The 25,645-nt window shown below is 42.1% G+C and overlaps 1 protein-coding gene across 1 annotated transcript in view; it reads right to left on the bottom strand.

The window, feature by feature from the left end:
- The window catches only part of LOC137892440 (ephrin type-A receptor 6-like), a 137,688-nt gene that overhangs the window by 59,336 nt on the left and 52,707 nt on the right, over nt 1-25,645 (bottom strand). The window contains exons 4-5 of the mRNA XM_068737559.1: nt 3,676-3,831; nt 648-983 (exon numbers count right to left, since the gene is read on the bottom strand). Coding sequence (XP_068593660.1) covers nt 648-983; nt 3,676-3,831 — 492 coding nt within the window. The remainder of the gene's footprint in view (nt 1-647; nt 984-3,675; nt 3,832-25,645) is intronic.

Below are 25,645 nucleotides of genomic sequence, written 5' to 3'. Positions count from 1 at the left end.
TTTACAGCAGCAGTTAAGGATGCAAAACTAGAAACACCAAGAGGAACACAAACCGCTACGTCGACCCTGACTTTCTCTACCAGCTGCATCAAAGGCTACATTGTGCTATTAGCAAGTTTATGCAAAATTACAATTTGAGAAAAGCGCAGCTCCACAATCACTATAAATAGTTCTTTTTTAAAGGTTTGCTGTACAGAATTCACCGCATATCTATTGCCTCCAAGCGACTCGCGACATGCCGAAGGCCGAGACGACGGCTCGCAGCCAACGGTGCTAACAGCGCTAGCATTACAAACAATAACAGAAGTGCTGACGGAGCTAAAAAAAAGTGACTTCGGTCTCTGCTCGGAAAGACATTACTGCACTATATGTTTACATAGCAAATAGTTGTTTGCTGCTATACTAATGCTGTGAATATCTAATTTAGCACCTTCAACAATATCAAATATTTAGAACTCTTTATCAAGCTCCGAAATAGTTCCATTGTCTGAACTAAGTAAAGATCAGAGAGGAAACTATTGTCCTTCAGGGTTTATACGTCATGAAATCAAACAAGGGAGGCTGTGGTGCTGTATATTGAAGGTACTGCAGATGTAATCGCAGTCACAGCGTTCTCAACATCAAGTCAAATTCAAATATGTACTCACCACCCTGATCAGTGCTGACGGTGATGATGGCCACCTGTCGAGGGAAGGAGCTCATGTCTGAAACGCCGTTGAGGGACTCGATCTCAAAGGTGTAGTTGGCGTGCGCCGAGAAGTCCATGACGGTGACGGTGGCGTTGGTCAGGCCTAAAGGTCGCGGTAGGAAACGGAGCTCCTCCTCACAGAAATGGCACTGGTCGGACTCGGGGCCGCAGCGTTTGCACTGGACGTTGTAGGTGAGATCCCGGCGGCCCCCGTTGTCGCTGGGAGGGGACCACTCCAGCATCAGGTAGGTGTCGTTCAGGTTGAACAGCAAGTTGCGCGGTGGAGACGGAGGGCCTGCAGTCGTAGGCAGGAAGTCAATGAATAGATAAATGAGTTATACGGTGTTTTTAAAAGGGTTTAAGCTGCTGTTAAGAAAAGGAGATGGACAATTAGCTGTGTGATGTTTTAAACAATGCGTCATTTTATGTCTTATCAGCCCTGGTGGCAATGACATCTCCCTACAGATCCAGATGTTTTGTTTTTAACCCGAATGAGGCTTGAGTTGTACGAGGATGATCTTTTCCTTCACCGTCTGCTTTTATTCCTCTAAGGTGTTCGTTTCTGCTATTTCGTCACCTTTTTATTTTACGGTCTTTTTAAGACCTTCCAATGCGCAATCCACACACTTCCCCATTACCACCATTACTGCGCCGCCACCAGCGCCCAGACTCCAGGGGATCCTGTCCTACCTCCTGTCTCCATAAGAGCCCATGCTTAATACAGAGGCTTTAATCCGTAAGATTCTAATCGCTAAAGTATTTTTCTCTTGCTAACTTCAATAAATGTATTCATACATTTCCAGTTGATCTGTCCTTATTGATCTGCGGGTGGGATTTCTAGCCTTTTAACACAGCAGCAGTCCCTCAGAGTAACCAAGCTGCCAATATTATGCACACTGAAGAAAAAGCAAAGGACCCAAAGTTGACCACTGAGATACCTCGCATCTAAGACGTCGTCCAAAATGCTCTGCAAAAATATGAATCTATCTCTAAATACCCCACATTACTGCTGCACCATGTATAAACTGTCTCTAAGCTATTTCACCTCCCCTCACATTCCCCTTGTTGAGGTAGTTTTCTGCTCTCTATGTGTGTGTTTGTGTGTCAGGGTCAGTATTGTGCTATAGCACGCAGCCAGCTGTCAACAGGGTGGAGTTAAAAAGCCTGAGGGATTTGAACCGTCCCGTCCTGCCAAGCTCACCGTCTGCCTTCGACAATGGGATGCCTCCCTCTCCTCCTCCATCCGTCCATCCCTCTCCCTCCCTACCTTTGCTCAAAATCTCAGTAGACAGTACAGCTCCTCCTACCCCTCCTCCACGTCTGTCAGCGAATGTCCATTCTCTCTCTCTTTATCTGCTTCTGCGTCTATCGGCCATTATCTCACCTCTTCTATTCTCTCCGTCGAGGAGAATCCACCCACCTCCCCTCTCGCAGAGCAACCCCACTGCCATCAATCAGCTCCTATTCTCCTCTAGGGGGAGATTGGTATCAGCACCCTCCTTCCTTTCTCTCTTCACTGTCTCCTCCATCCAGCCTTTACACTCTCTCTCCACCTTTATCTCTCCTCCTGTGACATCCTTTCTTTCTTGCTCTCCGCCTTTGTCTTCCTCTCAGGCCCCCAGTCTTTAATCTCTGTTTCTTTTCTTTTCTTTTTTTTTTTTTACTTAGACATCACGCTAATAGTTTATGCTCTGGCCAACAAGCTGCTGATTAAAATGCATTATGGGTAAACACAGAACTCACAGCTTGTTAGAGTAGATGTGGTAGTCTACACCTCTTAGTTTGCTGGGTTGTAACACGCCCCACAAGCCTTTATGCACAGCGTTTGTACCGGGAGCAAACGTGGCGTTGGAGATTCAGGATGTGCTTTTGCCTGAAAGATTTAGTTCAACAACTAACAACTACTGTTGAAGAGCCCTATATATATATATATATATATATATATATATATATATATATATTGACCCACCATATTCAAAGCAGACTTGTGGCATTGTGCTGGTGCTATATTTGTATGTACATTGTTGGTCTTTGGTTGGGTGACCGAGGCTAAGTGGAGAGCAGGGCCGCCTTTCAATCAGAGGGTCGGCGGTTAGATCCCCTGGCTCCTGCTCCGCTAGTCTCATGTCAATGTGTCCTTGAGCAAGACACTTAACCCCAGAAGTTGCTCCTATAGCTGCGTCTACGGTGTGTAGATAGATTCTGAATTGTAAGTCGCTTTAGATAAAAGCGTCTGCTAAATGACTGTAATCTAATGTCAGGGGTAAAACAAAGATCTTGAAATAACACACTATTTTTTCTGAAACAGGTTTCATGCTGTTCTTGTGATTGAAACAATGCATGTCTGTTTGATCAGTATATAAAAAGATATATACAGTATTGTGGGATTTAGTGGTGTTGTTGCACTGGAAAGCCTGCACATACAGTATAAATGCATGGATTTGGACACCCAGTGCATCGTGCAGGGGAACTGTACACTCACAGCTTCTCCACAATGACTTGGCTTTGTCTCTCCGCAAAAGACAAATACACTCTTCCACCCTGTGGAGCTCTCAGATCTGGCCCCAGTCTATCTCAGTGACAGCTAAATGGCTTTTTAATTAAAGGAGAATTAGTCCGGTTAAACTGTAATTTAATGCAAATATGAAGTCGTAATGACAGTCGGTAAATCATCAATGAAGACGAGGCAGCTGAACAAAAGCCATGTAATTCATCCGGTGCACAATTGTACACCAGATAAGTCCTGCAGACAAGACGCAGCTAATTCTGAGAGACCGAAAACCAATAGCTTACCCAGACTGCCGGGCACACACAAGAATAGAGATCTTTAACATGTATTCATAATTTAGACAGTTGAAGTGATGGCAGCGGGGCTCAAAGCTCTCCCATGACATCACAAAGGACGACTAAAAGCTTTGACCAGCTATGCGGTTGTGCGTCTCATGAGTAATAAGTCAGTATCAAGCCCCGTTTGCTGCTATACTCACGTGTGCAAGCCATCGTGGGAGGGTCCCTCTCAGCCCTGAAGAAGCCCGTCTCGCAGCGGCAGATAGCCGCCCCTTCCCCGTAGCTGACGCTGTGCGGAGGGCACTTTGAGCACTTGGTGTTTCCAGCGTATGCCTTGTAGAAGCCCGGGTGGCACGCTGGTGGTGACAGGATGACAACATGACATAAAGATGAGAGCGAAGCCAGACCATGTTACGGGCACACAGGTTAGAACGGCACATGGAGAAGTCCCATCATCCTCGTGACTCAAGAGGACCCAAGAGGACACATATTGTAATAAAACCAGCAATGACATAATGTCTACAATATGACATCGTATCTGTTTGAAGTAGCCATGTCTAATCAAGAGGCACTGGAGTGGCTTTGTGTCTGTCAATATCCATCAGGAATTCAGCATTATCAGTAATGCGAACCCTGTATGGTAATTATCAGACTTTTAACAGATTTATTGGAAACCCGGTTTGTCTTTTCAAATACGGAAATGAATGCGGCAAGGTTCGGTAAAGTAAAGAGACCATCTGCTCTGGTTTGGGGAACTTTTACTCTTCGTTTTAAAAAAGTGTGATCTTTTATTTTACATGAAAACAAAGGGAGCTTAACGGACATTCGACACAGATATTTATTACGTTGTCTTTGTTGAACTGGAATCAAAAACACTTGCACTGCGGGATCCGACACAGACCGTTCTTCTCCCTTCCTAAATGTCAAAACAATTTTAACGTAATGTCATGTTAACGCCAATGCTCTTCCTACTCTTACAAGAGAAAAAAATATATATTCAAAATATCCCGAATACTCTCTCTACATACTCTGCTCTGAGCAGGCAAATGATATCAGTAACGTGTTAAAGCTGAGTAAATAAGACATTGTTCAAATAATTAAAACTCTGTCGGTTACACCTTCACACAACCACATGTATAACTATCAAACCCAGGTTTTTTTTTTTTATTCAAATTCACAAAACAAATAGAGAAAGTGTCAAGAATGCCAACAATGCATGCATTGTAAGTTTTGTACCGTCATAGCGTGAAAGCATGTGTCTCGACACCTTTCGAGGAAGCACTGAAAAAAGGTGTGTGTTTGATTGATCAAACGCAACACACAAAAGCATCCCTTATTAAAAATACTAAGAACATAAACTAAAAGATTGCAAGAGTTTACAAAATTAATTAGAGACCAACTGCAACGGCTTTTAATAGCATATTCTCAACCTCCACAGCACTTCCATGTCACAAAGAAGTGTAAAAGTCTCCAGCCTGGTGAGATTTCCATGGCTGTCGGTTGTCACCAGGCACATCGATTTAACAAAGTAACACAAGCCGAGCCATTTGGAAATTCACCTTGAAGCACAGAGTGCCTTTGTGTGTCTCCATTGCTGGCTGTGATAAATGGAGCTGCAGGGAGGACAAGGAAGCGCTCCAAACCACGACTGCTCTGATCAAGTCGGGACAATTAGGACAGAGGCAAAGAGGTTAACACACACACACACGCACGCACACACACACACACACACACACACACACACACGCACACACACACACACACGCACACACACACACACACACACACACACACGCACACACACACACACACACACACACACACGAGTTTTGAAAATGGCCAGCCCTTTATTGGAATCAGGTCTTTATCAGGTCAGGTCTTTAATGTATCGATCAGACTCTATCGGAATCCTCTATTTGAAAGTATTAGTGTCTTAGTGAGTAGAATAAAGAGTATTAACAAAAAGCTAAAGACTGACCATTGATTAGTTCAAAACATTCAAATTGATATTTCCCTTCAACAAACCTGACACACACCCACACAAGACTGTACATCAGTATGATAAGTGGCCTCCCCTATGGCGTACCAAGGCTGCCTCCGTCATTAACCTCCGGTACCGGCACGTCCTTGAGTCAAAAAGCGTCAGTCATACTCCCCCCCCCCCCACCTCACGAGACCCTGTGTTAGACTCTGTCAACCTAATGACGCCGCTGGCTGACCTCACTGAACTGTTGCTTTTGGAACCTTGCGGTGTCCTGCTGCAATCTGTCCGTGGCCGGGGCTCTGCTCCAAGGCCACGCTGGTGCTGTACAATGACTGACCATGCATCACAGGGGGATGGACACACACATGGTGGCAGGGAGGCTAGCACACACACACACACACACACACACACACACACACACACACACACACACACACACACACACACACACACACACACACCAGTAGACAATGCAAAATTGAAATTGAACAAGTCAAACGAACGCAAAAGGAAGGAAGTCTGGAGATTTCGCCGATTAAGCAGTTAGATGCTGGTAAATGGACTTGCATTTGTAATGCGCCTTTTTTAGTCTTTCAACCACTCAAAGCACTTTACACTACATTTCAGCATTCACCCATTAAAACACGCATGGAGCGTATGAGTATTGCAATCATTACAATAAGCCTCTTTTACTTCCAGTTAATATGCTGCACGTCAGATCAAAAAACAAACTGTATTGGAGTTTGCATATTGGACTGCTGATGACTAGTGAGTAGGACAGCCAATACGAAATAGCACAGTGGAAGGAGGCAACAGGACAAGGTTGAATGTGTGATATGTGTGTGTGTGTGTGTGTGTGTGTTTCTAAAGTCAATCCGGGTCATAGAAATTTCACAAAACGTGTAAAAAAATTAATAAAAGTGAGAGAACGATTTTCTGTGAAGCCCATATTTAAACTGAATGTACCGACATGGAATATGCATACGGAAATAGATGACATCTTCATAATGCACTCAGACATGTCTATTTAAGATACAAACATGTGTTTTATTAGTTTTTATTATTATTATTACATTGTAATGATACATACAATTACAATCCATATAGTTGATCACAGTCAGTCAACTCTTTTGGAAAATAAAGGCCGTACAGCGTTTATTAATAAATGCAGAGCTCATGTCTGCATCATATTGAGAGAACAAAGTGTATTCCATGTTTGTCTCATCTCTGACAGATAAAGTGAACATGTGGGAGCACAGAGGGAAACAGAACCACTGCTGATGAGTGAGACTCACATACAGTGATGCATCATCAATGACATTCATCAAGCATGACGGCCACTGAATTACGAAGCTGCCTACCAATATTAAATATCGTCACAATGTTGTACATCATATTTATCTTACATAATGCATTATTCCAGGCAGCCCATTACAGATTGTGGAACATGTTATTAAAGATAGCGGGTGAGATATGGATTCCTTCCATGTGACAAAGTGTGAGAGTGAGCGGATGATCACGGCTCGCCGAGGTGAGCGGCGGATGAGAGAACCGCATCCTGACCCGCTGGCCTTTGGGGCTCTGATCTAACTCTCGGCCCCTCCGCCTCAAGGTTAACGAGCTCTGGAAGTCGACCAGAACATCTACATCTCAGAGTCCCGAGCCGGGCCCCGAGACCCAAAGGCAGCAGATCGGTTGGTGAGGCTCGCCGCTTCATACTCATTGGACCCGAACAACACCGGAGCAACTGGCAGGCAGATCATGTGCGGGGAGTTTGACCCGTCTGTCGGCCCTCTGCTTGTCTATTTGTCATTACTACTGTCCACGTTGTACTGTATGACCATCTGCCGGAACTGCTACTTCTTCACACTTCTTTACTGGTTTAATGAACAGAGAGCTTCGCTAAGCAGTGGCCCCTTTGGTTAAAGTGGTTGGACAATTTGGTGGTGTCACCTATGATTTCTAAGAACAGAAGGAGATTGTGAGAGGGGCGTATGCATACAAGAGTTCTGGAACGTGCTCCACCTTGTCTAAAGACAGGTGCTGACCTGTTGTTCAATGGGAATTTGTTAGCCCGGTATCCCGAGACATGTATTTGTGTCCAGTGTCGACGTTGAAAGCCTGCGGTGCATAAAGCAGTGTGCTCTTTGTACTGAGGCAGAATCAACTGATTCAGGTTTTTTTTTACTACAACCACAATCTTTCTCCAGATTTGATCAAATGTTTTAGTTGCCTGACACTAACCTACCGCGCATTCAATCTATTTCCATAAGCAAAACATTTCTCTATCCTTGTACCTTATCCTTGTAGTTGCCATATTGTAGAAACACAAATAATTTGAAAACAAATGTTGCTTAATTTTGCAGAATCGTCCAATCTTTGACCTTCTTCTCAGGCAATACGGTTGAAATATTGAATAGCCATCTTCCACATTTTATGGACATTTACTTAAGATCTCTATTGAGCCTCACATTAAACAAAGCATTACTCAGTTAGGTATCAACATTAACATTGGACAAATCACTGTGCAGTCGTGGCCTTTAAATCAAATGCAAACATAAAAGAAGCATCAGGTTCTGAATGATGTTTCGGTGAAAACCATTAGAAACCTAATTAATGGAGGCACCTTGGTGGTCTGGGGGTTAAGGTGACAAACACGGAGCAAAACATCCCTTTGTTGCATTTTTGTGTTTCCTCATCTCCTAACTTCCTTTCATCTCGCTACTACAGCAACCTAATGAAGTCGCACAAAGGCAAACACTACATGCATGCTTTATTTGATGATCTTTACACCTTGTTAAATAAGAATTCATGCAGTCAGACCCGATCAATCCTTATGTTCCCCTGACTTAGATCTGAGCTCACTTCAAGTAGCTTAGCTTACCTAGCACTGGCAATAAGTCCAACGCAACAGATTCCATATTATAAGCTTCTTCTTTACTGGTATCTGCATGTCTGTGTGTGTGTGTGTGTGTGTGTGTTGTGTTTGCAGGCCTATGTGTGCATGTGTGCAAATGACATTCTTTGCAGTGCATAGCCGATGATGGCGGGAGCCTCTCCCGGTGGTCAGCGAAGAAGAACAATTCCAAGAGGAGCACAATTCTGCAGCATTTACTTGCAGAACCACATCAACAAATGTTGCAGAATAGTTCAGCTCTTGAAATCAAAAGGCAGCGTGGTGAGGAGGCGATGCAAAGGATGAGAGATCATTGCAGAGATGGTAGCGTTATAGGCGAGATGCAGCCGGAAAACTTATTGCGTATGGAAGAAAAAAAAAAAGAAAAGAAAAAAAAAAGCAGGACCATTTTCAATTTCACTCCACACAAACATTACCCTCCTCAGTGCCCCATGTACGAAAGAACAACTATGAAACAATACAAATAAAAGCCTTATTGCTTTTTCTCTGTGCTGACACGGTACACATCTTGTCCATGCATATCTTATCAGAATAGTCCCTTTCTCCATACATAGGTTGTAATTTTCCCCTGATGGAGTATGACGAATATTCCTTTTTTTTTTCCACTAGCTCATACACGATGTAAGCACCGATATAAGTGAGATACATTAAGACGATACAGTGTAGAGCGATACAAACAGTACTGAGTTCTCTTAGTGTGTTATAAGTGTTATGCTCTTTATAATGTATGCATGGAATATGTGCGTTTTGTGTGAATACTTCCTCTGTATTGCATGATGTAAAACACATCATGCAACAAGTGCATGGTTTTCCCTAAATTTGATAAAGAAAAAAGAAAAGACAAATGATCTTGAAAAAATATAAATATATGTTTGACCTGATATGTCTTCCACGCCACATGCTACACGTTTGCACACCTTGAGCAGTGTTCAAACCGTGCTGTTTCAGCTTTCAACCCAGCGGCCGTAACCCTCTTGTATTCACTCGCTCCTAAGTGCCTCCTGATTTTAATCTCTTTCATGGCATTTACGGATATTGGAGTGCGGCGGCTTTACAAAGCACTAATGTTTACCAGCAACGCGGCGAAGGCGAACTGGGACACAGGAAAGCTTCCCGTCTCTGAATAAAGTTATTTCCATTAATGCAAATCATTCACTATTTCCGTTTAATTTCTTCCTTTTATGTACCCTCTCGCGACAATTATTTGAACTTCTTCTATTGCATTGACCCCCCCCCCCCCCCTCAGTTTAATTAGACTGGTATTTTGTAGCATAAAGGTTTATTGTATTGAGTGAGGCTTTGATAAGATACAATGACTGGAGATTCATAATTGGTGATCACAGGTAATAGAGGTAATAAGCTCTTTTAACGCAGGCCATTTTTGTTGGTAGAGAAAAAAAACAATACTATTAACGAGGATAATCAGAGCTAATTATCTCCATTGACAGCATGCAGACTAGGGGATGTTTAGGACTTTATAGAGGATTTGAATCACTTACACTTAAAGCTCTACAGTATTAAAAGCACTGCTTAATGCAATGTCTACTTCAACTACAACAGGAGAATGCTTTTGTTAAATACTCATGGCCCTTTTCCTTTCTTCTGACTCTCCTCCTTCTCCACGCCTTTATTCTCCTCTCATTGTTGTTTCTCACTCCTGCCTAAACAAATGTATCGCTCCATTGTGCTGCTAGTTTTAAAAAAAAAAAAAACACCAGAGGATACCTTTAACTCATCCGTTAAGAGAGCTATTCACTGACAATCAACGCCATTGGGATTTTGCACCGTGTGGATAGTGACTAAATTCAGTTTAAGTTATTGTGATTTTGAGACATGCAGCCCATCAACCAGCATGTGTCCTTTTGAAATCATTGTTCCAAAAAGATCCTCACGTACTAACACTGCTGTTGTGTGATATGAATGGACATGTAGGTTTCTACACTTCAGATTAATTACAGCAACATCAGAAAAGTGTGTTTTTACTTTATGATTGTTATTCAACAAATATTCAAAGTTTCAATGTTAGCATCCGGGTTAGTAAAATGCATTGGTGCACTGGATTTAACTAGTTAAAAGGGAGATAAAGGTGAGAGGGGAACAAAGACAAAACCGACAAGAAAAACTGAAAATCTAATTAAAAGCGAGACAAAAGAGAGTCAGAGCCAGTTTCCACCAAAGACAGCGCTGGACGGGCTCAGTCAGGGGCAGCCATCGCTTATATATCAGTGACATTATCGGAGACACAGATCTTTTTATGGACTTTACAGGGGTCAGCCTCACTGATCCCTTTACGGCAGTGTTTATAGCAACATAGAGAGAGTCTTGTGCCAAATGAACGAACAGAGTAGTAAACTTTACAAAAGACATCCGATAACTCAGAGAGAGCGGAGACTACCTTCTAAATCTTACTTTAAAGACAAAACAGTGGCTGGAGGAGGCTTCGGGATGGACAGTAAAGCAGTGTTTTTACGGCCCAAGCTTGACTGATGAGATAATGTCCTGACTGGCTCCTAGGAAGCACTGACCTGTATTAGGATATCTCTAATGCATGATCAACAGTAAATCTATTATAGTGCGTGCCGTTGGCTCCTGGGCATGGACCCCATCAACTACTGGTGGAATGTGACACGTGTTGCCCTGCGAGCGGTGGAGTTTAAGGATGGTGATGTCGGTCGGTTGCTTTGTCCGTCTCTTGAACGGTTTTGGTTCCAGATCAAAGACGTCTTAAAGGAATAGTCGGACATTTTGGGAAATGTGATTTCTTTTTTGGAGATGAAGAAGATCGATTCCAGTCTCGTGTCTGTATGGTATCTGAGCTACAGCCAGGTGACCTTTAAGCGCTTAGCTTAGAATAAAGACCGGGGTAAACATCTAGCAAGGAAAATCTGCCAAAATTAAACTATTAAACTATTTCTTCAACAGCCACTGGTCATATGTATATTGATGCACCCCATATGAAGATTTCTGTTGATTCTGGTGAAACCTGACCTGCTGCAGTCGGGTTGGATGGTCGGAGACAAGATGTCTGGAACACTAATGGCTGTAGGTTTAGGAGACATTTGCTGTGAATTTTCATTATCCCCGAGTACGCATGACACAACTCTCCATTGTAATTTCTTTCTAGTGTCTCAATCCCTTCCCCATTATTACCACCACCTATCTGTGTGGCTTCTTTGTCTTTTGCTCTACCAGATACATCTGCAGCATCATTTCCATCCCTCTGTGAATGTCAGTTTACTGAGAGCAGATTCAATCTGCTGTGAAGACACCAAAACGCAAATGTGGTGTCATCAACCGAAAGTCTGTGGATCTGTTTTGTCATATCAATATCAGATATAAATCTTGTGTATTCTGTTACATTTACAAGAAGGCAGCTCCTGTATATCACTGCCTCTACAATAGTTTCCCTTTCGTTCACATTTATCCCCGTTTTTTTTCTGTTACTAAGTTTTTATTATGATACTCGCAAGGCTATATGTCTCATGAAAAGCAGAGAATGCTTGTCAATGTCTGAGACGCTAATTAATTATTACAAGGTGTTATGAATATTGGCGTGACTTAGCCCCAAAACCTCTCCCTCGCTCACTGCTTCCCCTCTGCATGATTGATGGTGATTGGGATTTTAACACGCTGTTAAATCGACAGCAAATCGTCTTTAGCAGAGGTCGCATTAGCATAAAGGCCTTCTTGTGGAAAATAAACAACGGCAATGTCTTCACAGAAACAGCACAAACAAAGGAGGGAGATAATGACATGGCAGCCCTTTAGTAACATCAACAACAACATAATGGAGCTGGAGTGAAATTAAAATGGAGCAGTCAATTTAAATGCCTTTGGTGATGCTTTTTCTCTCTCTCTCTCTTTCTCTCTCTCTCTCTCTCTCTCTTTCTTTCTCTCTCTCTTTCTCTCTCTCTCTTTCTCTCTCTTCTTTAAATCTCACTCTCACAGAATTATGCACACAGGCTCAAATTCAATCAAGTGTATGCATAAGGGGAAACTATTTACAGATGTAAAGAAGTATACAGTAAACCACGAGCATCGAGATTTGTAACTCAGACTTGCAAGCCGAGCACGCTCTTATGGTGTCTCTCATGGACAAACAGCAATAAGAGAGAAAAATGAGGGAGGTGACAAAACATGAGGAACATCTCAAAAGGTGCCTGACAGGCTTTAGCCCTCAAATAAAGAAGTATATTCTAAAACAGATCATAGGGAACAGATCAGGAAAATATAAAGGTAAAAGGAAAAATAACGATGATAATGATACTGCAACAGAAAAAAAAAAGTGCCAAAATATATTTCTGGGAAGCAGCTGTAGGGAAGGCAACAAGTGCAGCACGGTGCGAGTGAAGTGACGAAATGTTGCTCTCACATTTGGAGTGTGAAGACGCCGTATATATCTCGGATGCAAAACTTGATGGAGCCGCTGTGATGAGGGAAAAGACGACAGCGTGATATCACTGTCGAGTCTGTCGGCTGGGAGACGCCTGATCTTCTTCTTTGGCATTCAGACACGTGGAAAGACTTGGCCTCGGTTACTGATGGGGATTAGTTTAACCCTGCACGGCAGCAATTAATGGTAAAACAGTAAGCTTGTTCGAAATGAATGGTTTTGGGATAACACTGACAATTTTATGACAGTCTGCCCAGGAGATTAGAGACGCAATGTGGGCAGCTTCGATATTTTGGCCAGGGGATGGTACAAATAAAAAAATGGCAAAAGGAAAGATCTAGACGGGGTTAATCTCATGGGGAGCATAGAAGAGCTTGGTTAATTTCATCGCAATCTGCTACACTTTGGAATACTTGGCGTACTACTTTTGAATAGCACATTTGCCCAGACGGTTCTTTCTCTTTTGCTGAAAAGTAACCGTAACTGTAAACCACCAGTCGATGAGCTGATCAAACATAGCATGACTCTCCCAATGTAGACTGTGGGTATAAACCCGCCATTGGCTGCCTATTTAGGAGTTGCAAAAAACTTTAAAAAACTCTTGCAAGACTTGCTGCTCCACATCCTATCCTAGCCTTGCACCGTCACTGCATCCTGTTCTTAGTGCCGGCCAACACGACTGTGAATGGTTGAAAGAGAATCAATGTGAAGAATTTAAAGTTAAAAAGCAATGTTAATGTGTTTAATAAGCACTCCTAGTGGTGGATATAATGTTATAACATGTTTGTTTGGAAAAGTGTTAAATCATAAAGTATAATCATTCTATGTATCAAACTATAAAATACAGTTACTGAATGTTTTGAGGGAAAGAGAGAGACCTTTGAGACGGGCTTTTCAGATCCGAAAACAACTGTATGGTAATGAGATGAGTTTGGTGAGCTGACTTCAGGAATGTGGGGTGTTAACAGTGGGGGAAGGAGATGTATTGATCAAACAGAGATGTAGATGAAGACAGCCCTAAGAAAACATGGAGGTCGGGTACATGCTGTTTTATGAGGAGGAGGACAGGTCGGACCAGAGGACACTATTCAGACATTATGCGGATCACTTAGACCAATGGAGAGCATTGTCCGAGGACAGGAGGAGACAATCAGATTCCAGCCAATCACAAAGCTGATAATGGACTTTTGAAAGTAAACTACTGACTTTTGGGTATAAAAACATTGATCGGAGAGATGTTGTTCAGTTCTTGGCGATCCTCTTTACTGTAAACTGGCGTTTGTAGGCCGGTAGGGGGGGAGAGTCTTTGAACTCGGTTTCGCGATTCCTTACTGTCGACAGTGTAATTCAGTTTGTAATTGTCTTTTAGAATTTGTGAATTATAAATACTTTTTCATTGTAAGCCGGATCCAGCTGATTTTTCTTAGCGTGACTTCGTTGCTTAAACAACAACGAAAGAGCGAGATGTCCGCGGCCTCCTGCGAGCAGAGGTCCCACTTCACCACATCAAACAAGCCATAGCATTTTTTTTTTTTTTTACTTATACCAGAATGATAATGTGTGGAGCCAGACCTTTAATCAGTGCTTACAGAGCGCTGTGGAGAGAGGTCTGGCTATGAGAGACTAGATCATATATGACAAACCAGACAGAAGTAGTGGATAGTTAACCACATTTTTGACACAAAATATATATATATATATATATATATATATATATATATATATATATATATATATATATATATATATATATATATACTGTGCATGCAGATCGACAGCAATGCAGTTTCTTTTACGGTTTAGGCGAGTACGAGTCAAAGCTGACCCCAGCTGCCTTCCTGCATGAAGAGCAAAGACCTGATTTACATTTTTTTTGTTTTTTACAGCCATTACTTTGATCCACAGTGGTTGAGGGTTTGTTACCTCCAGGAACAATTAATACACTTTATTAGTCACTGTGTAAATTAGACTTAGAGTACGAAGATGTAATATAATAGAACATGTCAAATAATATTGATATTAATCAAATAAAACGACCAGCAACAAGAAGATACTATTATTATAATTGTTAGTAGTAGTAGTGGCAGTAGTCTTAGTAGTAGTCTTAGTAGTAGTATCATCATTTTGACTTGTTTGTTATCGTACTTGAAGTGTATTGCACTTGCTTTACTTCATGGTCGGTGTGCTGCTGTACACTTAGTCTGGTCCAGTTGCAATTTGTGACTCGGTTACCTTGCTTAGCAAAACACAGAAAGCACTCCAAGTGCAGTCATCTGGGGTGACGGAGTGCTCCTTCATGGGACTAGCGGGAAGCATTTGCCAGTAATTAGGGGAGAACGAGCACAATTGGAGCACAGGCTTCTCTTGCTAATGATCAGAAGAACAGGCTCTGACAAACACACACACACACACATTTCCAAACTCATTCATATGACCGAAGTTGCTTGACGTCATCGCAGTTGCGTTATAGGAAAAGCAGCTTCTGACAAGTGGAACAGATTGAATCTTGTTTCCTTTTGAACGCCACGGCGACGTGTCAATCAACGGACCAAAGCGCGGACGGCGATACGATGAGGCAGAGCCAGGAAACGTTTGGCAAAGCATTCCTTTTCCCTGCACTCAACATAAAGAACACATGCGCTCTATCACAATGGTCATTCTGCTTTCCCCCTACACTGCCTCCAATCTAATAAGGGAAGGGTCCAATCACAGTAAAGGGGGCTCCTTGCCTGCCAATTGCAGATTTAAATACATAAAGCTCATGTTTCTACATTCTACTTTACTTCTAGAGACTTTTCTACAAAGCGTTTGCTGCTTTCTACAACATGAGCTGTTAGGCATTGTGATAGAAGTGTGAATATACGTTGTGTGGCACGTGATGTAACACAAGGTCTCGCCCTCACCTATACTGATACTCCAGCTCAATTTTCACCTGAACTAATAAGATGTGTGTGCAGAACATCTTCTCGTGCTCATGCTGAGCTTCATGGGACAGCGTGTTGATGCACATGCTAGTCATGAAAAAAGTGCTTGTTAATTTTATGCTATTATAAGTCAGATGTTCTCCAACAGTTGCTAATTTATTTTTCACTGCTTTTGATTTAGATTTTTTTTTTTTTTTTGATAAACAGCCACTATTAACCCGACATCGGATGCAGATCGGCAGCTGGCCGCCGGCTCTAAAACTTTTGATCTGACAGCGTGACGGCAACACATTTTTTTTTTTTTTACAGCAAAGCTGGTTTGTGCGGCGGAATCGTTTCCATACATACAATTACAAAATCAAAGTGAACTTGTGTCGCCCAGTGCGACCACCCTTACAGCCAGCGTGTGTGGTTTATGAATCATATCGCTTCTTAGACAGACAGAATAAACGAATGCATTGTTGTACTGGCTGACGTTAACATCACGACTTTCAATACTCCTGAAAAAACTAATAACAATACCACCACTACCACCACCACCACCACTACTACTACTACTACTACTACTACTACTCAGAACGCTGCAGCTCGAGTCCTCACTAAGACCAAGAAAGTGGATCACATCACTCCAGTTCTGAGGTCTTTGCACTGGCTTCCTGTCCAACAAAGAACTGACTTTAGAATCCTGCTGTTGGTTTATAAAGCACTGAATGGTTTAGGGCCAAAATACATCTGTGATCTGCTGCTACCTTATGAACCATCCCGACCCCTTAGGTGGTCTGGGACCGGTCTACTTCCTGTTCCCAGAGTCAGAACTAAACATGGAGAAGCAGCGTTCGGTTCTTCTGCTCCACACATCTGGAACAAAGTCCCAGAAAGCTGCAGGTCTGCTGAGACCCTCAGCTCCTTTAAATCAAGACTGAAGACTTTTCTGTTTGCTGCTGCTTTTGATTGAACCAGATTCAAGGATTTTAATCAATATCTGCATTTTACTACTGTATTTTATTTCTTAAACTGCACTGCACTGTTTTTAGCTTTTTAGTGTTTTAATGACTGTTTTTAATGTTTCAATGAATGTTCTTAATTGTTTTTAAAGCTCCTTTTCTTTTGCATTATGTTTTGATGCTTTTAATGGTTTTATGTGAAGCACTTTGAATTACCTTGTTGTTGAAATGTGCTATACAAATAAACTTGCCTTGCCTTACTACTACTACTGCTACTACTACTACTACTACTACTACTACTACTACTACTACTACTAACAATGACAATAATAATGATAATACATCCTCAGACATATTGCATTGTATCAAAGGTGGATCACATTCACTGGATCATAACTGATACTTATTAAAACACTCTAATTTATGGACATATAATCCCAATTTACACACACTTCCACACACAGATGAGTTGGCAGTATATCCTTTTCCGATCCCTCCCTGATCTATAGAGTGTAATAGTGTTTAATAAGGCTGACATTACGCTGGGATAATCCCGCTCTCTCATGCACCGACACACAACCAATTCCATTTCCACCGCCTCAGCTGTTTTCTCCGCGCTCCAAAAGCTCATTTCAAGAAAAGGAGGCCGGGGCGCAAAACGAGGCCTCAAATATCAATTACCAATGATGTGAGAGAGGGGAAAAAGCTGAGGGATGCTACATTTCCTCAAATCCTTCGCTATTCTTTTCATTTTAGTTTAATATGTTTTTTTATTATAGAGCGATAACAGCATATGATGAGGAAAAAAATTATACTGATTGGCCTAATAGGAGACCTAGGGGTGGCAAAATTGCAGAGCCTTCAAAATGTGTATGGCTGTGAATGTGTGTGTGTGTGTGTGTGTGTGTGTGTGTGTGTGTCCATTTCTATAGTTGTGTGTGGACAGAAAGAAAATTGATTGAGTCAACTGTATCACTTGATTATGAAACATGACAAGGTGAGATGATGCCTTTCTAAGTTAAGGTTAAACAGGGCAGAATCTATTCATAGCACATTTTAAACACTGGAGAAAATAAGACAAAATCAAATTAGGAACTAATAATGAAAATATGTTACAAGATAGGTATTCAAATTTTTTATTTTACATCTTTTTGCTCACGACAAGCACACAAACTATTCTGTAACAACGAGAGGATATTGATTCTAAGGATGCGAAAGAGAACGTATGTGAGAGAGCTCTCTGGAAGGCTGCCTTAGCGACTCACAGGATAAATGCCAAAAGCAGCTTCAGAGGCATTCACCAAAATGAACAATTGGAACAACAAGAGGACCAGTGCCAAGACGACCTGGGAGATGTGTGTTGCTCATGACTTTTCAGCATGTCTAACATTGCGGAACGAGGCCATTCAGTCTTTATAGACAACCTAAAGCATCTTAAAGCCAATTCCAGTGCGTACTTGAGGCCAATGTAGTGTTTTTTTCGGACAGAAGTAATACGCTCTCTTTTTAAGTCCCTGTCAAAACTCTGGCTGCAGCCTCCCCACAGACTGAGGAATACCATTAAAGTTGACTATTTTACAGTTTGCAAAAGCCAATAGTTATGGCTTTGGTAAACACCCTGTTATTTCTGCAATGTTTCTATAGTGATAAATCATGGATTTTGAAAGCTGGAGTCACATCAGGCAGACCGGCAATTTTTCCAACTTTTTTTTTTTTTTTGTAGTTTTGAGAGACAAGAGACCTTGTTTTCTTAACACTGGAGTTTCAGCCCGTTCTGTCCCTTTTTCGTTTGGTCTCAAGAGATGAAAAGCACTCAGAGGTGTGCAGCATGTCCACGACCAGATTAACCTGCTTGGGACCCCGGTGCCTTCAAGTTACCGTCACGCACGGCGCACACAGTACACTGTAGATTGCAGCTTCATTGTATTTTGCACAGGGACACCAAACACCATACTCCAATATTGGAGTAGGCCCAAGGTCTTCTGTATGTCAGTGAGTTGGTGGATGAAACATGACTTTAAAACTACATTCAAACTATAATAATACAATTGGTAGAACTAGATTTTGTCACATGGCCCATCTATATAAGTCAGGGCCAAAAAAGATTACGTAAATCTGTATATACAGTATATAAAGACCTAGTTGATATTGTGCTTTAGTAGTGCAAATTGTTGGTTACCCGCTTTGCCCGGGTTAATCCAGGGTTGAGAGACACATAGCTGTGTATAAGCAGCTTAAATCTTTCTGTGTTTCTGATACAGTGTTTCTGTTTATGTCTGAGTTGCAGCAAGTAGAGATTAGATTAAAGGGGGCCAGGCAGCAAAAGAAGTCTGGTTGTATAGAAGTCTATGAGAAAATGACTCTACTTCTCTCTTGATTTATTACCTCAGTAAACATTGTAAACGTATCATCTTGATCTCTAGTTTCAAGTCTTCTTTAATACAGCATGATGTTCATTGAGTAAACTGTGGTCCCAGTCTAGAGTAAAAGAGAGGATACAGCAGGTCGCTGCCACGGCGTTGTCCGGTCTGGGAGTTCTCTATGTTTTCGTCTTGCGTTTCGGTCGGCTAAAAACGTACTTATTTGGCATTCAGCTGTACTTAGCTCCGCCCTCTTGTCACTTCTGGATGCAAAAAATCCACGACGTAAAATATAATTCAAACCGTCAGTCTACTACGTCCACTTCTCATATACGGTCTGTGTGTGAAATGCTTAGTCTGTAACCCTAACTCTTCTTTATTGGTATGGTGCACTGACATTACAACCTGGCCTTTTCTTGTTGATGATTTTGATCCCCAATGTTATTATATTGAACAGCAGATTATGAATGATTTATTAATTAAGGAGAGTGTCACTGACAAGAATAAGAGAAAACAGCAGCCATTAGCTGGGTTACTCCGGCATGTAAAGACAGGCACTGTCCTATGTCTCTCTTCCCATATCAGTAAGTGAATTGAGAGCGATAAGGTTTGTATGAATTAATCAAATATCTGCGTATTACTTCCAATATTCTCGCTGAAGAGGGCTCAGAGTCGGCACGCAGCTTGTGCTATTACAAATCGCGCCGCCGTCCCCAGTTTGCGTAATTAGTTTAGTGTTATTGCATTCTCATGGAGCAGAGGGTGTAAAATGTGTTATTGCTTTTTAACTGAACACAGTGGGTAAACTAATGTGCTCAACATGATCAATAAATCATATCTGAACACATCAACTCCCTGCCAACTGGAAAATGAAGCAGTGGCTGGGCCTCTGCCTGCAAATAAAAGGCGTGAATGTGGAATATCTTTCAACGTAAAAACACTGTGCATTATATGCATTTCACACGCGTTGTCTGATGTAATGAATACTAGGTTTCGTGCATATACCGTTGGTGCCTGTGTGTGCCGCAAAACAAAACCAAAACACCCGTGGCTCAAAAAAATAACACCGGTTAAAAGCAGCTCCTCACACGATCTCCACGGCCTCTGTGTATCTGCCGTCACGATCTTCTCATCGCTCATCCTGCGCTCCGTTCTTCCTCCCACACAGTGGGTGGCTGAGGCAGTCGGTCCGCTTTGTAAAAGCCTCCTGCAGTTCGCTAATCATGTTGACCGCCAGCAAACCAAATTAATGCTGTCACCGGTGCTCGTTGGACGCCGCTGGTCCGAGCAATGTGGCTTCCAGCGGCTAAATGGATGCGCCACAAGGGGCCGTTCCTGTCGCAGTCTGTCATACAGACGCTGCCCTCATATGAAGGCCTTTTGAATTCAATTTGAGGTATTCGCTTCCAAATCAAGGATTTTTACGTCTGTGTATATTCGTGTTTGTGTGGCTTCAGTGTTTTCCTCGTGGACAGCACACTGATGTATTATAACTGCAATACAGTAACACTGCAGTGTACATGGATACAAAGGGAGACAAACGCATTCCCCTGCCTTCCACACAAGCCCTTGTATGAAATGAGTCTCTGCCGCATGAACATGTAGCAATAACTTGACTTTGACCAGAAAAAGAAGAAGACTCAAGGTTTGCTGTGATGGATCACAGCAAACCTTGAGTCTTCTTAAAGTTTAGTTTCATATTCTACTGAAATGAATGAAAACCAAAGGTTGCCTGGAGGGTACAGTGAGAATTTTTTTTTATATCAAACATAATGGTAAAAACATAATTTCTAATGGTTGGCGCGACAAATGGATGCTCAAATTGCTCTTATTCTTACTTAACTTATCTTCCGGATGGAAAAGCTGAAGTAGATGCTTTTAACAGGTTAACAGAGGCGCCAGCAAAAGAAAAAAAAACCAGCATGTTGCAGTGTTCACATCACGCCAGACAGATCTGCTAGTGCATGTGTTTCATGAGATCGGTGCAGAGCAGCGTGGAATATGGGGAGAACAATATGGGGGAATGATATGACAATATGAGTGGAACCCAGGTCGTTGTGGCTTCACGATGCAGTATACAGATTAGCCTGCGACCATTTTTGTACGGCATTGACCAAGCTGCCGTTGTTGAACTGAGAGGTGCAGACTGAAGACCTTAAAGCCAATGCACAAATGACTCGAGAGCCACATGCGAGGTTTTCCTATTTCTCTAATAGTTTATTACCGCAATATTTGAGCTTCCCACTGCAGAGCACTGCTTTTTAGTTTAGTGTATTTGCCAATATGCAGCTCAAAGCCTGCATAGTAAAGTTTAATACAGTCAAAAAGGCTCTAGGGCTGGGTGATCCCTCCGGCAGACATACAGCGTATCAAAATAAGCATATTGAAATTGTTCAAAAGTTCTTGAATGTTCAGCTCTCCAACAAGTTCACTGAGACAAAAAAAGTTCCCTTGAGCCAGACCCTGTCTTTGCTGCATTCGAATAAAACAGAGAGAGACTAATACTCCATACTAAATAACCGACGAGCTCTTATGTAAATCACAACATAGTTAACAGAGTAGCTCCACCTCTAAATAAAATACAAATATCAGACAACATGGCTCGGTAAAGGGATTTAATTATGTACATATCTGTGCACTTCCCTTGCAATTAAACCCCAGTGGAGTCCTCCAGCAGTTCAAACATATTAGAAAAATGTCTCGTGTCAGAGGACGATGCCGCAGCCCATTAGCCTATCCACAGGCACAGAGAGGGTGTGGAGAAGAATGAATATTGGATAAGACTTTATTTCTGTTTTTCAAGCGGCACTTTTGGCTGCAAGTTTGCGTGCGTCTGTTTTCAAAGTCACCCCCTTAGGTCCAACGCAGACGATAGGGAAACACGTATGAACACACAAACACACAGACACACAGAGTCATACAGTACTCTACCAATATCCACACACACACACACACACACACACACACACACACACACACACACACACACCTGGCAATGCAAGAAAGTTGCAAAATGAAAACTCCCAGGCTATTTTTTTCTTCTTCTTCCAACTTCCTGTTAAAACCTTGCTTAATGACAGAGCGGGGGAGAGGAGGAAGATTTTAATTAGCCAGCAGAGGAAGCTTCATTAAATCTCTCCTTTTCCATCCTGCCAGGCGCTTGTGTCCTGATACACAACTCTCACTGCCATTATGTAGGACGACATAGTGGCAAAGGGAAAATCACATAAATCTTCCACTCAGCTTGACACTGCCGATGGCTCGGCAAACTTTTCCTGCTACGTGTGGATGTACACTTTTGGACCGTCGATGCTGCCAATTGCGTCACGTGGAACGTTTAAGCGTATGGAGAACCTAAAATGCACTAATATAAGTCATTTGCATTGAGATCGTAGATCGCACAACAAACGCAGTGCAACAGTGTTAACACAGAACACAACGGGGGCTTCCTCATTAATACTAAATGCCAAATATTAATCGGTGTGTTACAACTTGATATTCTAGCACGACTGAGGAAGTACAGCACTTCCAGGTTTGCACGATTGCAAACATGAATGTGCATCAAAGAAGGTTTTCCTTGAAGTACAAGCGTGCCCACATTAGCAAATCACGCATACAAAAATGACCGTGATGGAAAACGGAAGAAGTGTTTGGCCCGTTTCCAAACTTCCGTCGCAATTATCTTTGTTTATTTATATAACAGGGATGTTAATTGAAAGGTACGTGTGAGAGAAATGCTTTTCAGAACCATTTGGTGATTCCTAAATAGTGAAAAAGAGAGGAGCGTAAGATGAGCTGAGCAAGTTGGAATGAGCAGCAGCAAATTTACAAAGTGATGTAATGTCTGCATCTTGCTCCAACACACAGACTGAGGGATCAACATGATCCTATACACCATTACCTTCTTTACGTGCTTTTATATATATATATATATATATATTGGATAAACTCCTCCCACATCTAACTACGCACACACACACACACACACACACACACACACACACACTTCTCCTTCTCTTCCAATAATTCTGCCTCTTTTCTATTCATCTGGCAGCCATCACAGTATATCACTTTATCCCTCCTTCAAAGCTCCAGAGAGACGACTGTTACAGAGAGAAAAGTGAAATGAGAAATTCCCATTGCCACCTAATTGCATGGCCAAATCGATCCTGTAATAGATTCCTTCTCTCTGACATCCAGTCTCACTGACAGCACTATCAGACAGACAAATCAGAACACTGAGTGTGTTTCTCTCTCTGTGTGTGTGTGTGTGTGTGTGTGTTTGTGTGTGTGTGTGTGTGTGTGTGTGGGGGGGGGCTGTTCAGCCTTCAACATAGCAGGTTCAGGACGGTCAGACATCTGTGTGATTGCTTAGAAGCGAGAGAAAGGCAGATTGAGGCTCGGCAATACACACTTCCTACCGTTTAGTTGGAGATGAGCTCAAACGTGGGCGATCCAAGACCACAAAATAAAAAAAATAAAAAAAATGGAAATACAAGATGGAAAATGTGACTGTGAGTGCGCTGGATGGATGCATTGTGTAGAATGCAATACAAAGCCAGATCTATAGAGTAGTATAGTATAGTGTAGTGTAGTATAGAATGTGTTAGCAAGGTTTAACCTGCACATAAAGTAAGAGGTCAAAATCTAACTGGCGATGCAGAGACTTGCATACGGACGCAACTTCTTTAAAACGCAATCTCAAGAAAATCAAATTTCAGAGCTTTGAGGTACGAGGAACCGCCGTCGCAATCAGTTGTCCTAAAAAAAACGATAATTCCTCTCGTAAGAAGCTGCAGGCAGCTGTGACTCCGACAAACACCTGTTTTCCAGCAGGTGACCTGCTGTTTCAAACAGAAGTCTGAAAACCCTTCAACTGAACCAGCCACAGCCATTTGTCCCTTTCCTCTGTCTTATCTTCTCTTGCCTGCTGGATTTCCAGAAGAGGCTGAGGACTTCCTCCTCCTGCTCTCTGGAGCAACCCCCCCCCCCCACTTGAGTGGAATATCACGGAGAGGCTAGAGACCTGTGCTTCCTCCTCTCTCTCTCTCTCTCTCTCTCTCTCTCTCTCTCTCTCTCTCTCTCTCTCTCTCTCTCTCTCTCTCTCTCTCTTTAGGCCTGTGACAAAAAAATCTTTAAAACGGCAGAGCGAACGGCAGATGTGAGGAAATTGTCTGGATAAAAAAAAACGTCTCCGAAATGCAAAAGAGAGCGCGAACTCTGTCTGTCTGAACTCTCGTTTTTGCTGGGGAAACAAGAGTTGAAACCCACACATACGCTTTGACCTGTTCAAGTAGCCAAAGGTCTCCGTGTAACGCTGTGACAAGCGAGCGCACAGAAACGGCATCGCTGCAGCATTAATTCAAATCCCCCACCTTTCTTTGTGCCCGTGCCAAACCCAGAACAAAGGACACACAACACGGTGCAGTGCCTGGCTATGATCCGATACAGAGACACACGCAGATGCCCACGCTTGAAGATATCGCTACACTCTGTACTATTAAGGGATTTAAAGGGATATTATGTTCATTTCAGTACAAGTTATTTGGGTATTCTGGATTATTAACATATCTCAAATGCATATCCAACATCGCTGCTATGGCCTTTAAATTAATTTGGGCATGTAACAGTACTTACAGTTTATTTAGTGTACTCTCACTGACTACATCAGCATATTACACTGCTTCTAAGCTAACATGCTGTATACATTAAACACCGTTTTTAGTTGACTTCTTGCCCCTTTGCTGATGAGCACTAGTTCCACATGGAGCCGTCCCAGCTGACCCACGTTCTTGCAATTCTACTGAATATTTTTCTACGGTTTGAACCGACATGTCAGTGTAAAGATGAGCAGCTTTCCCTTGTAGACTCGCACATAAAGGTAATGAACTCCTCAGCGGTATAGGTTTATTAAAAAATGTTTTGGTCAGAGACGGTGATAGTGCTGACAACGTGCAGAAGTCCACTACTTTGTTTCGCAAGGACGTACCTCTCCTACGCACCCGTCCACCTGGTGTCCATTAGACGATATTCAATTAGCTTGTAGGCGCTGCGTAATTTGTCTCGTGGAACACGGTCGAGGGCTCTATTGTTTACTTACGAAAGAGCAAAAAAGCACTGTGTTTAAAACTGTAAAAAAAAAAAGGAAAAGCATTCCGCCTATACTTTGTAGTGTTCTGTTTAGTCTAGTTTCAAATGACTAATAACACCTTTAGAAAAGCAAAGTTAATATCATACCATCTGCTGCAAGGTCTGGGTGGGAAGAGGCTACAGTACTGAGACAATGGACTTTATATGTGACGACCAAACACAGGTGAAAAGAGGACGAGCAGGCAAGAGACTAGGATACACAGCAGAGGGACATAGCTATTATGAGCCAATTTTAATATTAAGATACATGTTTTATTAAAGCATTACAAAATGGAGGCAGTGCAAAAAATATACACTTACTGCTTTCATTCAACTTCTCTTTAACGTTTTTTTTTTTTTTTTTACATTGACCACAGGCAGAGAGGTCACGAATGAATGGATCTGAATTGCTTTGTAACTACGTGAAATGGAACTTAATTGTTTTATGAACCCATTTGTCAAATAATAAATGCCATAATTAAACTGACATGACGTTGTTGTTTTTGTTATAAGGATCGT

Source organism: Cebidichthys violaceus, unplaced genomic scaffold, assembly GCF_023349555.1.
Source record: "Cebidichthys violaceus isolate CVI_PGR_0920_01 unplaced genomic scaffold, fCebVio1.0.p SCAF_11, whole genome shotgun sequence".
Taxonomy (NCBI): domain Eukaryota; kingdom Metazoa; phylum Chordata; class Actinopteri; order Perciformes; family Stichaeidae; genus Cebidichthys; species Cebidichthys violaceus.
The sequence above is the reverse complement of the archived record's forward strand: the minus strand, read 5'-3'. Positions and strand labels throughout refer to the sequence as shown.